Source organism: Carex rostrata, chromosome 12 (assembly GCF_964058835.1).
Source record: "Carex rostrata chromosome 12, lpCarRost1.2, whole genome shotgun sequence".
NCBI classification, from domain to species: Eukaryota; Viridiplantae; Streptophyta; class Magnoliopsida; order Poales; family Cyperaceae; genus Carex; species Carex rostrata.
In genome coordinates, this window is record NC_135929.1 from 12,512,020 (window position 1) to 12,527,151 (window position 15,132).

At 36.0% G+C, this 15,132-nt stretch overlaps 3 protein-coding genes across 3 annotated transcripts; all 3 read right to left on the minus strand.

Moving 5' to 3' along the window:
• Nucleotides 1–4,737: 4,737 nt before the first annotated feature.
• Nucleotides 4,738–5,602, minus strand: LOC144563447 (uncharacterized). Its single transcript, XM_078312922.1, has 2 exons — nucleotides 5,046–5,602; nucleotides 4,738–4,921 (listed from the first exon to the last, which is right to left on the minus strand). Exons 1-2 carry the CDS (start codon nucleotides 5,491–5,493, stop codon nucleotides 4,767–4,769), a joined length of 603 nt encoding a protein of 200 aa, XP_078169048.1. The 5' UTR covers nucleotides 5,494–5,602; the 3' UTR covers nucleotides 4,738–4,766.
• Nucleotides 5,603–7,425: 1,823 nt separating this feature from the next.
• On the minus strand, nucleotides 7,426–8,532 carry LOC144562569 (uncharacterized). The gene is made up of 2 exons (XM_078311761.1): nucleotides 7,900–8,532; nucleotides 7,426–7,661 (listed from the first exon to the last, which is right to left on the minus strand). Exons 1-2 carry the CDS (start codon nucleotides 8,345–8,347, stop codon nucleotides 7,522–7,524), a joined length of 588 nt encoding a protein of 195 aa, XP_078167887.1. The 5' UTR covers nucleotides 8,348–8,532; the 3' UTR covers nucleotides 7,426–7,521.
• Nucleotides 8,533–9,019: 487 nt separating this feature from the next.
• On the minus strand, nucleotides 9,020–14,474 carry LIS (WD-40 repeat family protein / small nuclear ribonucleoprotein Prp4p-like protein). The gene is made up of 6 exons (XM_078312757.1): nucleotides 13,891–14,474; nucleotides 12,870–13,179; nucleotides 12,214–12,673; nucleotides 11,413–11,610; nucleotides 10,757–10,838; nucleotides 9,020–9,379 (listed from the first exon to the last, which is right to left on the minus strand). The coding sequence occupies exons 1-6, from the start codon at nucleotides 14,372–14,374 to the stop codon at nucleotides 9,285–9,287; spliced, it is 1,629 nt and encodes a 542-aa protein (XP_078168883.1). The 5' UTR covers nucleotides 14,375–14,474; the 3' UTR covers nucleotides 9,020–9,284.
• Nucleotides 14,475–15,132: the final 658 nt, after the last annotated feature.

Below are 15,132 nucleotides of genomic sequence, written 5' to 3' on the forward strand. Positions count from 1 at the left end.
ACTGATTGCACCTTACGATGCATGCTGCTCTTTCCGAGGTTTTTAAGAGCATGAAATTTACCCAATTTCAACATTTTCGTTGGCAATTAGGACATGATTGATTAGAATCTAACCGAATTGCATGCATGCATGTGCTTAATTTCATGAAGATAAGATCATATACAATATATAGTATGTACACGAAATTATAGGTTGACTTTGAAAGACAACACGAATTTTAAACGCGCGCGTTAGATCACTAACCCTTGTATTGTAATATTGTCGTTAATTTATTAATATTATGGCCACGAAAATAAGGGTCCCTACTCCCTACATAACTAATTAAATTATGCATACAATAAATGTGCAACAAAAAGAAGAAAACGAATTTTAATTAATGAAACAAAAAGATTTTATCAATAATGCTATATATTATTATGCAAACTATATACGTAACTTGTTAATTTGTTGGCATAAAATACAATATGTTTTAATAAAAATAAATAAATAAAAAGATACAATATGTTAGGGATAGCTAAGAAGTCAAGGATGTAGATGATCTGATGCTGAATGCTTCTTCAATTCGTATACTTTGTCGCATGGACCTGCCATTACATATCATTTTAATTAGCTTTTGCAATTGGTCCGCCTGGTAAAAATGTATTATAGACTTGTAATTAAAAGTAAAAGACAGCTAATTGATGAAGGTGCTGACAAGGACTGGGGTTGTATATAATAGGAATAGATAATTTAATAATAAGGAAAAACATAATTAAATAACATATATAAGTAATGAAGGAAGATAACGAAGAGAAAACAAGAAACATAAATAATGGAAACAAGTTGAATTATAATTTAGGTCAATTTTCCTACACTCTGCTTCAACCATTTAGCCCAATGTACTGTATAAATATTACTAACATAAATACTAAATACCTTAACAGTGTGTTATTTATGTTTCTCGTTTTCTCTTTATCTGTCAGAAAAAAAAATGTAAAATTTGACTTGAAATCACACATGAACAAAACTAGAAAATTTACATTATTATCTACACATTAACGAAACTAGAAAATTTAAATTTTAAGATAAAAATGTAAATACATAATATGTGACAGTTGAGACTTAAACAATCCTCATTAGATATCGAAGCTAAACTATATAAAACATTAAAATACAAAAATTCAATTCAATTAAATTTTAATAAAACTTATTATTTTTTGTAAAATCATAATTGTGACTAAGCATTCTTGGTTTGGGTGTGTATCCATCCCCAAAATCACATTTACGGTCCTTTGGAGTCGGATGCCAATTGTCTTTTCGAAACTCTTGATAGTGATTGTCAAGTATAATTTTTATTAATTAAAGCGTAAAATTAAATCATCACAATAAGAAAATGAAAAAAAATATATGATTGGGTAGAGAAATGGTCAACTTTTCTAACCATCTCATAATAACAAAAGTTGCAAACTATAAACAAATAGATATTGATTACATAGTTGGATTAAAATTTGTTAAATCTAACCGACAGTTTCGCCTCAAATCGAGCCGACAGTGACTAGTAAAATAATTATAAAATGTCATGATTCAATAGATAGAAAAAATTGGTAAACTTATTTTGACCGGGTCCAACCATCTTACAATAAGAGAAACGCTAAACCAATTGTTTTAAGGTAAGAAATAGTAAACTATTAACAAATTCATTAATTTATGAATAGTTATCCAGAAACGCGTGAATTAGTGATATTTTGTTGTTAAGACAGAATTAGGGAATACGCGTTCATGCATATATAGTCAAAAGCAATTGAAAATATGAAAATATAATTCATGCGCAGATATATATATTATATGCATGTTATAATCCTAGCTAGCTAGCTGTGCTCCATAACCAACTAGTAGTGCACGCATTAAGGACATATTTCAGAAGAGATTACGTAAGGAAAAAGAAAGAGAGCAGAGAAGAGATCAATCTTGATCTTAATTATATAATAAGTGTTCATGCATAGTCAAAAACAATTGAAAATATGAAAAGATAATTTATGTGAAGATAACCTTCTTCTGATCCTAACTATAGCTAGCATTGCTCCATGATCAACTAGCTAGCTAGTAGTGTACGCATTAAGGTCGACGTACTTCCGAAGCGATTACGTAAGGAAAAGGAAACATAACGGAGAAGAGATCCATCTTGACATTAATCTTAATACTCGTTCATGCATAATTGAATATGATTCATTCACAGATAACATTTCCTAATCCTAGCTAGCTGTTCTCCATGACCAACTAGGCAACTTGTAGTGCACGTATTAAGGACATGCTCCAGAAGAGATTATGTAAGAGATCGGAGAAGAGATCGATCTGATCGCATCGGTTACATGCTTTACAAGTAGTAAAGCATGTAACTGATGCGATCAGATCCGGATTCTAATAAAGCATGTACCGTAGATTTGGAACCATGCCATATCGTAGTGTTAGCATAAAGTTGATCAATTTACTTCCATAAAAGTAGTAAAAGAAAGAGCATGCAGTTGCGCTTTTCTTTAGTTTTTCTATTTTATTTAATGTCATTAAAATTTTATTCAATTTTAATAATTATAATGATAAATTTATTGTTGATTCAATTATATTTCACAATAAGTTAAATTAAATTTCTAATTATATTTAAATATTGTGTGGCTGTTTTGCTTTCAATACTTTTCCTTCATGTTGTTTTGGTGTTGGCCCATATTCTTTGTATTTAGGATATATATTCTATCTTAAAATTAAGAAGCCTTATTATATGGAACAAACACAAAGATATATTATTTTAGAAATTGAGAGAACTCAGGTTTTAATTTGAGAGGTTGAGTAATTGTTTATTTACTTGCATTTTGATTTTGTATACTCAATTTTGGATCTCCTCGCTTTAAAAGTTAATCGCCAATACATATGCCCTTCTGGAGTGGCTCTTTTTTTTTTTTTTTTTTTTTTGAGATATAAAGATGGAGGTCTAATTTCTAATTTCTATTTAATGTTCATAATAAACCTTACATTTGAGTTTTAAATTCACGACTTCTCACATAGAGAGTGTGTTTTTTTTTGTCAATATTTAATACTGATTTTCGAAATCTCTCTTATTTTAACCATTTGATATATGTGTTATTCTTTTGTTGTGCATTTCTCTTGATTTCAATTAACCCAATATAATATTTCCCCCCTTATCTTTTTATTAATTGTGGTTTGTTGAATGCATGATTTATCTACCTCTAAGTTTTTAAATTAGTGTGATGCATGAGTGGATAATGATGCTTTATTCCTCATGTGACTACAAAATATATAGATTGTCATAAAATATTAATAATAGAATATACTAGAAGTCCTTATATATTTTTACCGAGGGAGGACAAGATTATGTCTTAGCCTTTTTATAGTGTAACTCATTCATTAATATATAATTTATAAAAAAAATAGATAATAACAAGCAGATAATTTGATCAAGAGCACACATTTTATAGAGCTCAAATGTAACTTTATTCATATAATGAGTGTGCTCTGCTCTGTATAGAGATAAATCAGTATATTAACTCTTAGTGAGGACTAATACAGTATTTTTCACATTATATGATTTTAGACACATTTTTTATAGTAATTCACACACAAGAAATTAATATATTGAGGAAGGGAGGCCAAACATGAAAAAAAAAATTCATCCAGCCCTCTCAATCTCAATTTTATGATTCCGTTCCTGTACGAGAGTATCTGTATATATTTAGTGTAGGACATGCATGAATAATTATTTATAGTTATTTAGAAATAGTTGTTCATTTGAGGTGCCAATATTAGGATAAATTTCGTCCAAGCAGTGATCCAAACTATTTTATTATTTGTATTCAAACATTTCTATAACTTGATTTATTTTGTTAACAAAAGAAGCCAAGAGGGGAAAAAAATGAAATAAAGAGATTTCAGTTGGACGATTAATTAAAAGAGTTTGCTATATAACAAATAAATACTGATGGGATTGGAGGCCCAATTTCGGCCCATAAAACAAATAAATAAGAAACAGCCTAATGGGCTTTAGATCAACCCATGTCATGCTAACATATACTTCCTATGTATTAAGAGATTTAACAAAAATGAACAGAGTAGGCACTTTTCACGAGAAAAAAAGCGCAATGATGACGGTACTCTCTTGCGAAAAGTACCGTCGCAAATAGAAAAAAACATGTTTTTGACGGTACTTCATCGCGAAAAGTCACTTTCATCTTCGCGAAAAGTTTTTGATTCTTGCATGTTCTTGATGCATGGAAAGCTCAATCCGTGATAAAACTTTGCTTGAAAGATAAGTGATGAAGCTAAAATGATATAAAAAAAAAAAAAAGGAGAAACGGTAAAATCATTGGTGATATATACCTGGTTTGCTAATTAATTATTAGATGGATGAGATTACAATTAATACATGGCTAAGCCTCTCCAAATTAATGTGTTGTGTACTGTACACACTAATTAATTGGAGAAGCTAGCTAGGTATGTATTAAGAGTATAGGAACTAATAAAGAGAACTACGTATATATTACGTATATAATCCACAAGTTCAAAGTTCAAACCACTTATATATAAATTGTACAATTATATATTACAAACCAAAACTCTCTCCATGATGTCATATATGCAGTAAATATATATAGTATAAGATAATGTTAATGTATCTTATCAACAATGAATAAATTAAATGTGGTTAATTCTTTCCCCATGCATGAATGCATCCATGCATGCATGCATGCATGCACCCTTGTGTTGTATCAACATGCATGCTAGAATAGCTTTTTCTCATTGTGGGAATTGAGCTTTGCCCCGAGATCAAGCGAGTTGGAGACAAGCCTATCGAGGAGGCTGTGTGCCTTCTCCGGCGGATAACTCACCTCCCCCACCTCAGCCAGCGAATCTGAACAGGTTGTCACGAATGTACCTACATACGCATTTGACAATTTAGATGTTTAGAGGGGTGGAACCAGACAATTTAGATGGGGGTTTAACTTTAAAGTTTAAACATAAAATAAAAAGGAATATATATATAATAGTTAGCTACTCACTGGCGGCGGATAGCTGCGTCATGAGGTCGTCATGGCTACCTCTGTCCTTGAGCAGCGTCTGAGACTGCTGCAACGCATCGATTGTCGAGTCGTAACTCTCCTTGCATGCCTGAAGTGCACTGCCCATGATCCCCTTGTAGTCGTCCGACGATGACTTCATCAAACTCGCCACCTGCGCAGACACCTTCTCTGCGCTGTTGATTGCTGTTGCCACACTCGCCTCCACCAAAGTAGCTGGTGACGTCACCCGAATGCCGTCCACCTCCCTGCTGGCCACCCTCTCGCACAGCTTTGCGTATTGCGTGGCATCCTTGCACAGGGTCGATGGGTCGAACAACGCAATGTGCTTGGTGATACGTAGCCGACGGCTCTCCCCAGTCGTAGCCACAAATGCAATGAGGATGACTAGGATGCCGAGAAAAACAACCGCTGAAGGTTTTCCAGCCATTTTTAACAATCAATTTAATGAATTAATTGCCTGTAGGAATTAATCAAAGGGGAAGAAGTGATTGATCAACCTTCCCAAGGGATGGGGAGAGGGTTGATTGGTGATTTATATTTAGTGCTCCAGATAGGTTATTGTCACAGGGACAAATATATATAATATATAACCACCTTGCCACGCAGTCTCTTGCTATATGTTAATTTCTTGGCCTTAGGAATTCTCTTATTTTCATGTGGCGTTTATGGTGTCGCTGTGTGTATAACAAACAACTGATTTGTAATATATATATATATGATCAGATTAATGCATTAATTATTACATTACAATTACATTGTGGGTGACCCGAAATAGGTATTGTTTGTGTTATGCGTGTGATGTCCAGCTGTGTGCTTCAAGCCTTCAACCGTTGTGTGTGTGTGAGTGACTGGTTACGCTCTATTTCCGGTCTATGAATAGGCAACCCAACGAATTGATAACTTTGACTTTAGATTTGGATCGACTATTCGATCTGCTTTCGCACGAATATTAAAGGAGGATGCGCATTCTATCTCGGACCGGATTGATCCAGATTATGATCAGACGGTCCCGATCTAAACTCAAATTATCAAATATTTAGTCGTTACCTCATAGGATATGGACTCCAAGCGATCTGTTTTAGTTTTACAAGGAGGATTAGTCGGAAAGTAACAGCTAGAATTAATTGTTTTGGAAGAGATTCATTTAGCTATATATGGGGAGCATATCACCTGCCCCCCGGGGTGCAGGATTTTCCTGCCCCCTCAGTCACTGTGGGGTGGGGTCGGGTTTAGGGTGGGTGGGACCGGGTTTGGGGTTTGGAGTGGGTGGAGTCCACTAACAGTGACTCTGGGGGCAGGAAATTCCTGCCCCCAGGGGGGCAGGAGATTCGATCCCCTATATATGTCTCTTTGTGTGTGTGGATTTGTTAACTCTGGTTGAGATTCTTTTTTTTTTTTTTTTTTTTTTGGGACTGGACGACAATGTAATGAAGATCAGTAATTAATTTTTTTTGTGGAATATGGTTATTCAATATTTATTAGTGTTGTGCTATCATAATAGATGAATGTAAATGTTATTTCATGAAATGCTAACAAAGATGACAATAATTCTAGTCTGTTCTCATTTCTGCATTTTTAATTTCATATTAATTTAGAAACATCGTCAAAACAAATTTATACATCATCTATTATAAGAACCAACATTTGATATAGTGGCAAAGATAATGTCTTTCGTGTGGGAGGTTGCAAGTTAGAAGCCCAGATGAGGAAATCCCTTGCAGATGTTAAATAGTTGGATGGCTTGACCTCCAATCTTTACTAAAAAAAATACATCATCTATAATTTGGATAAAGGAAAATGAATTTCTATGTACATATTTTTCTATTATTTTAATTAATACATCCTCTATTATTTGGATAAAAGAAAATAAATTTCTACATACATATTTTCTATTATTTTAATTAATTTAAGAACAATACAATATCTTGTTTTGATCATCCACAAAAAATGTTATAACTAAGGTAATGAATGTTTTCAAATTGTTTGATGAATGGTATATTATAATAGGCCCAAAATTTGATAGGCACCATATAAATAATGAAAAAGGCATATATAATTATATATTTTTTTTAATTTATACAACAACTATCAAGGACATTAATTACAAATGGTTGTAATCTAATAATGAATTTGAGCAAGGTATTAATCATAAGCAAATTCAATCCAAAGAGAAATAATAGAGTTGTATATCGATCATTTTTTTGTAATTAAGTACATTCATATTATTTTCTAATTCTAATGTCATGAATTTAATTAGCCCATCAAGAAATAACATTTGGAACTTTCTAATCATATATAGACAATCCAGAAATAAAAGTAAGGCAGCCCATACAAATTCAAACAATGATCGCAGTAAATATATGAATTACATTTGCATAAAAAGAAAAATAGAAAATTAATTAATCAATTCCCTTGATCCCTTGTCATGTATTTATTAGACTTCATTAGAAACACACTAATACAGGTTATTAAGAGCAGCCGCTAGGTCCAAGCAATTTCTGACAAGGTGTTCCAGCTTTGTATGAAGACTCTGAAAGGGGTATTTCATTTCTGGTACCGTTTCCAAATCATCTGTACATGTTCCAACAAATGTACCTGCAATAGTTGATAAATTTATATGATTAATTAATTAGTAAACAACATATATATTTTATAACTTTAATAAGATGGTTGGTTAATTATTTACAAAACTAGCCTTTAATTTAGTGACAAAAGGCGCTATATACTGTGTGGAAAGTCACACAAATTTAAAACTCAGATGGGATTCTTCGTGGATATTAAAATTTGAACAACTAGACCTCCATCTTTTCCTCACAAAAAAAAAAACACTTACAGGCTGCTGTCAATTCATTCATGAGGTCGTCGTGGTTACCAGTACGACTGTTAAGTATCCTCTGAGTATTATGAAGAGAGGCAACCGCTGAGTCGTAGTTTTCTTTGCATGAGAGGAGCACGCTGCCTGTCATCCCCGGATAATTTTTTCTCCTTCCGATTGCCAGGGACGAGATTTCTGCCAGAGCATGCTGAGCCTCCGCCACAGCTGTGTTTACATTGGCCTCAACTACCATCAAAGGTGAAGTCATGGTGAGGCCATGTGCGGTGTGTACAACCTTGGTGCATAGGCTTTTGAATGGTGCGGCACGCTTACAGAAGGCGGTAGGGTTGAATGTTAACAAATGATCAGCATGGTTGGTGCTCCGGCCATCCATGCTTCTTGCGACGGAAACAAAGACAAACAGGAAAACAATTGTCAGAAGTGTTTTTGTTGGATCAGTATTCATTTTCCTTGAACACAAAAAATTTGGTTTTTTTTTTTTTTTTGACAAGGGAAAGGGCCTGAGAATTGTGCAAAGGAATTAATTGAGGATCTTAAAAAGGGATTCTGAGGCCTTAAGTATAATTTAAGAATGGTATAAATAGGGATTTGAAGAGTTGTTGAAAACTAAACTGAGTTGAAAATTCTGGATTTCCTGTGGCAACTATTTGTAGTTAGAGAGATGATGAATCAGAATTCCTGTGGCAACTATAGGAATGTAGAATAACACACCAATAGTTGAATGGAAAATGGGCATATTTACATGATGCAGTTAATTTACTTGTACCAGTAGGCAGTAGTCCAGTAGATTTCAGTTTGGCGTCTCTGGGCTGCTACGCTTCCATGTAAGCTGCACCAACGATTACGGTCCAAACAAGTAAACAACACAAGTACGGTTAAGTTGAGAAGCAGATGGGCATGGTCCACGTAGACCATTTGTAATTCCTTGCAATGACTTTTATATGGACCGAGATAGGTTGATAAACTCACACAATGCAAATAACACTTTCATGTAGTGTTCTAGAGAAATCTGTTGATATGAAATAAGGCGTTAATTTTTAAATGGCACAATCTAAGGGGTCTATTTCTCAAATGAAAAAACTAAAAAGGAAAATAGAAAACATATAAGAAACTGACATGTAACACAATAAAACATGACTAAATCTGATTACAAAAAAGGAGGCCTAAATGCAAACTTAATCCAAAAAAAGGCCTAAAATTTACATCTGATCAAACAGTTACCAACAAAACTAACATGTATGTTAATTACAAGAGAGTCTCCCATAACATAATTTAGTAGGTGGAAATAGGAAAGGTTCTTTAAATTTGATAATTAATGGAACAAATTATCCCTACTAAAATATTCAGCTCGTGCACATATGGAAATCTATTCAAGTGTAGCCTTAATCAAGATCCATAGCACTGTCCTTTAGGCTATTCCCCGGAGACCAAATTTTTATTGTTCGGTCATGTGCTACAGTTGCAATCTTCTGCCCATCTGTGTACAACAAAAAAAAGTAAAATAAAAATCGAATTTAAAAAAATTCAAAACAAATAAAATATCTCATACAACCACTGCATAACAAGGATTCTCTCAGTAAACCACTAGAAAAGAAAAGGTATATTGTAGGTTAATACAAAACAAACTGAGGGTGTAAATGGTCAGATACAGATCAGGTGATTAAACTGTATCATTATCGGTTATAACGTTTTGGATACGGATACGAATACGGATACGGATCGGATGTTAAATAGATACAGATATGGATCGGATATCGGAAAGATACGAATAGGAATATGAACATAAATTCGGATAATTAAAAATAAATTACTTGCGTACATTCTGAAAAAGAAATAACATCTACATATATATATTTTTTACACCGATAACATCTAAATATAATTACTAAATATAATATAGTTACAAGTAAAAAAAAATATGGCGTTAATAATATCATTTTAAACAAATCTGCTATACTCGCGTACCAGTTTAACAAAAATGTTTGTTTTGCATATGATGGGTCAGCGATTAAATAGAAAGAGAGGATTCAGATATTAGGTGCAAGTGCTTGCAAAGAAAAAGGAAAAAAAAAAAAAAAAAGATTGACAATCCGGAACACAAGAATAACATTAGTCCCACAATAATAACTAAAGTACATGCATATATATACTAGACATTTTCTCCAAGGCTGAATGACAATTTACTCGGCCCATAAAGCAAGGCCCAGACAGCAACTTAGGAGTGAAGCGGACCCGTTTAAGTGAAAATGTTGGATATCCGAAGTAAAAAATGTCAGATACAGATAAATATCCGAATCCGTATCCAACTTCATACTCAAAACCGTATCCACATCTGTATCCGTTAGAAAACTATCCGGATCCGGATTCAAATCTGATAATATCCGAATTCATCAATTTCCGGATTCAGATCCGGATAAAATCGTATAATATGCGATCCATTTACACCCCTAAAACAAACCCTTCATACTCTTCTCTCCTTCTGCAAAGATCACTTGGGACATTTAGTGGTAAATTAAGTTCCACTACCATTAGTTTCTTTTTAAATTTAAAGTAAGGCAAAAAGCCTCATCAATTTCTATTGAAACCAGAATGTAGGATATCTAGTACCAAATAGATGGTATTAGACATCAATGTTTCTACTACCATTAGTTATTATATTAGCTTATATAAAGATACTAAGGCATTCTCCCATGGTTTTCAAATGAAGCAAAACTGCAATCATATTTTCAGTGCTGCATGAACACAATCTGGTTGGTATAGTAACCAATGTGCAAACTTCATGACAAGAGTCCAACAACAAATTTCTATTGACTCCAATTAAAAATCAAGATAAAATGAGATCAAAAGAGCATACCATTTGTGATATCCAAACCAGTGACTTTGGCTTCATGTCCGTCTAGAACTTTGATTGGTTTGAAGTCCTTAGCAGACCATAACTGAAAACAGGAAAAAAATAATAATAATTACATAAAATAGTATGAGGAGAATGAAATTAAAAATATAAGAAAAAATCTTCCATGTAACCATTCAAGAAAAATCTTAAACATCTTTTCCATGCAAAGTGAGAATCACAGAAGCATCCCCCGCCCCCTGCCCCCCAAACAAAACAAACAAACAAAAAATGAAAAAAAAAAAAAAATCCCCAAAAACAATGGGGTCCTGGTCCTCTAAAGTAACCCAAATTCTGAGTTTGGGTCCGGACCGTCCGATCAGAATTCAAACCAATCCTGTCCGAGGTGGTATGTATGAGGTCCCTTTAATATCAGTGCCAGAGCAGATCAGACAGTCCGGATCTAAACTCAAAATGTGGTTACTTTAGGGGATCCGAAATCAAAACAATGTACCATACCTTTCCACTCAAGACTGGGTGACGAAGGTGGTAACTAAAGAAATTCATGACAATGATATATAGAAGGCTACGCAGACCATTTTCAGTTTTACGGTATATAAGTGCATTAAAAGCTTTTTTTTTCAGCCAGCAAAGAAATGAAGAGGTTCCTAAAAACATACAGCTGCTTTGGAATCATACGAGGATGTTGCCAAAAAGTATCCCTCCTGTGGTTCATATTTGATTTGAGATATCAGATTCTTATGGGCAGGAATGGAGTATATATTCTTCCTCTTTCTCAAATCCCAAATTCGACAAAAGTTGTCTTCACTGCCAGTTGCCAAGTGATAGCCATTAGGAGAGAAGCTAACCCCAAGAACCTGTAACATAAACCTCAGGTGTGTGTGATTAAAAGGTCCATGACATGCAAACCAAGAATTTGACTTAAATTACTATTCAAGAAAGAGAATCCAATGCCAATACAGAATAGTAATTCATCAATGTAGCCATTAAAAACTGATTTATGAATTTACCAAAGTACCAATCAGTATAAGTAATATAACTAGATGGTAATGTCACTACTGGTCTTTGTTAACTTGCTTGCTCAGGGTGTTGATATTTATGATTTTCTGGTTTGTGATCTTCACTAGTAATGACGCTTGATAATATCCTCTCAAGACTTATCTTTACTGTATTGGAACGATGACAGTGTTGCATAGCCAAGTTAGCAATTCAAAGGTTCATGGAGTACCTCAACGAAAATGCAATAAAATGCCATTTAAATCCTAAATTAGCTGAAGGGATTCAACCATGCATTCAAGGGTGCATTTCTAGGTGCTCCAGGGCTGTCGCATAGAGGGAGTAGTGTAAATGAGTGAAAGACATTTTGCTTTGATCACGTCACCAGTACTGCAATTCTTTTATGGCATTCTTTAAGAACTATCAAAAGAAAGAAAACAAATTTGATTTAATCGCAGACTTACTGGCTTGACATGCCCCTCAAAGGCAAGAATACTCCGTCCAGTACGCAAATCCCACACACGCACAAGTGCATCAAGACCACATGACGCGGCCAGGGATCCATCAAGATGGAAGCAAATACTGTACACACTCCTGCTGTGTCCTTCTTGCAACAACAACTCCTTGCCGGTGCAGACATCCCACAGCCTCCAGGTCTTGTCGAAGCTAGCAGTACCTAGATACTTCCCAGAGGGATGGAATGCGATCCTCCCGAGGCGGTCTAGGTGGCCATTAAATGTGGTTAGGAGTTTTCCACTGCTGTCCCAGAGCTTCGCGGTTCGGTCAGCCGATGCAGTCGCCAACAACTTGTTATCATCAGGAGAGAATGCCACATCAGTCGCACGATCTTCATGTGCCTTGCTGATATTTGTTACCTCCTGCACATTTGGCATGCTCCATATTTTGATAGAACCACTCCACGAGCTGTACAAGAGAAATATCAAGAATCATTAGTGACAGAGAATTGGGTCAAATCATGGTACAGCAGCACAATTGTGAAAATAAAGAATGCCTTGTATCCCAGGCAAATTAATAATATAATTATAAATATAATAACCCTACAAAACATGAGAAAATATTCAAGGGGCATCTTTGGTCCAAGTGTTACAAAGGTACATACCTTGTTGCTAGATAACTGCCATCTTTAGAGAAGGAGCAACCAGAGAGAGGCCGTGCATCTGCAATTTCACTGCAATCCAAAACAAAATCCTGAGCCTGTTCAACAGCCAGTTCAGCTTCCTTTTCCAAATCCTCGTCTGGATCGTCCCTTATCCTCTTGGCCCTGTCAACACGACTCTTTGCACGTGCAAGCGAGTACAATGCAATGTCCAGCCGGGCTTTGTGCAACTCACCTGGCAAATCAGCCTCAGTGAAGAACGGGTACTGTATCTCTTCTGTCTCCTCTGGTTGGGCAGCTTCAGCCTCGGCTTCTAAGAGAGAGAGAGAGAGAGAGAGAGAGAGAGAGACCAGTCAGGTCTTATTCATGTAGCAAATTATTATTTAGGATGCTGAGACTTCTTGCAAACTTGCTAGAGTGGTTGGTTAAATAAAGGTCCAAAAAACTGTATGTTATTGAATACAGTTACTCTTGGTACTTTTAAGGCCCATGAGACACCTAAACTTCTAATTGTCAAATAACTTGAAAAAACAAACAGACACAAAGAAGAAACAACCTGGAAAAGACGGGACAAGAAAAATGACATGGCAAGTTCAGACTGCATGGTTTAAGGCCATGCATATTACTTCGAACAAAAAAGCAGAACAAAAGAATGCCACCTATCGAGTATTGTGCAGCACTGAATGATTCCGAAGGCATACATCCACATCATTGCAAGAACCTATGAGAAATTAGATGGGTAACACTAGGTTCCTCTAATATTTTTCATATTGAAAAAATTGCATTTATTGGGCAGCAATGTACTAAAACACTATCTTTCATCCTATTCAAGTATTGAACAAATTTCTTAGGAAGTCCCAAAGGAAAGAACCTATGTGCCATAACTGTGTCTAAGGAAACCAACTATCCAGTATAGTAATGTACTAAGCAGTAGCAGATCATGCCTAATTACATTTTAACAAGCAAAATGTATTTAATCGAGAATTAATCAAGGGTTATTGAAGGATATCTCGACAAATTTTACCTTCAGCTTCCTGAATATTGAGCAAGACATCGAGCTTGCCATCGGACTCGAGTCGCACCATGATAGAGCGGAGACGATCCCGGCGCTCCATCTCACGTTCACCAAAGAGAGTGATGGGCTCGCCAAGGCGGCGTAGCCTGGAGCGCACAGCGGAGTCATTAGTGGGGACGGCCATGGCGAAGGCGCGGCGCTTGAGAAGGAGATCTTGGATGGCCTTCTCCTGACGCTCCTTAGCCTGACGGTGGGCTTCAGAGACCTCGTACCCGTCGTCATCATCATCTACGGTGGCGGCAGTGGAGGGGGCAGTTGGTGGACGGATGGGGGCGATAGGAGGGGGTGGGATGGAGGCGACGGGGGGAGGAGGGATGGGAGCGATGGGAGGAGGAGGGATTGGGGCGACGGGGGCGGTGTGGGGAAGGGGAGAGACGGTGGGGGAAACTGGAGGAGGGGGGATGGGGAGGGTTTTGGGTAGTTGGTCGGCCATGGGAATTGGGAAGAGAGGTGGGTTGAGGGTTTAGGGTTTAGATGGGGAGGAGAGCGACCCGGACCCGGACCCGGAGAAGGTGGTGAACTTGTGATGCACTGATGGCTGAATTCGTATGATCGTATCCCCTCGGGTTAATGGTTAACTCGGTACGCATCTCAAAGCACAAATAATACTGTCCCTACTGCCATCCCGATCACCACCGGATGCAATTAAATCTGGACCGTCTATTTCAATTGTGTTGAGTCAGATACCTCAGAGGACGGGAAGACGAGAAAAGGATGAAGACCGATATGGAGAGGGAGTCTCAGTTTGGACTTTGGAGTGTGTATCCTCTGAGATATCTCATATTTTGCGTGACCGACGTGTCCGGTGCCTATTCGTGGATACCGTAGGGGCCAGTATTATTTGAGTTTTGAGATTCGTGCAGAACGTATTTGAACGGTTGATATTTTTTAGAAAGTCACGTAAAATATAAGATATATCAGAGGATGTGAACTCCCGAGTCTTGAGTCCGAATTCCTTTGCCAGTCAAGAGTTAAGACTGAACCTAAACCTAAACTTGGCGGATCTCGTTCAGTCATTGGGTTTCTCAAAATATTACTACGACAAACTTCGGTAATATTATTTAATTTTCACTCGACAGTTTTGTTTAATACTGTTCAAAACAATGTATTAAAATTTAGTTCTTAATATGCATGTGGTAATGTAATGTGGTTAGTCACTGTACACTGCATAAGCGGTGTGCGAATGTACGT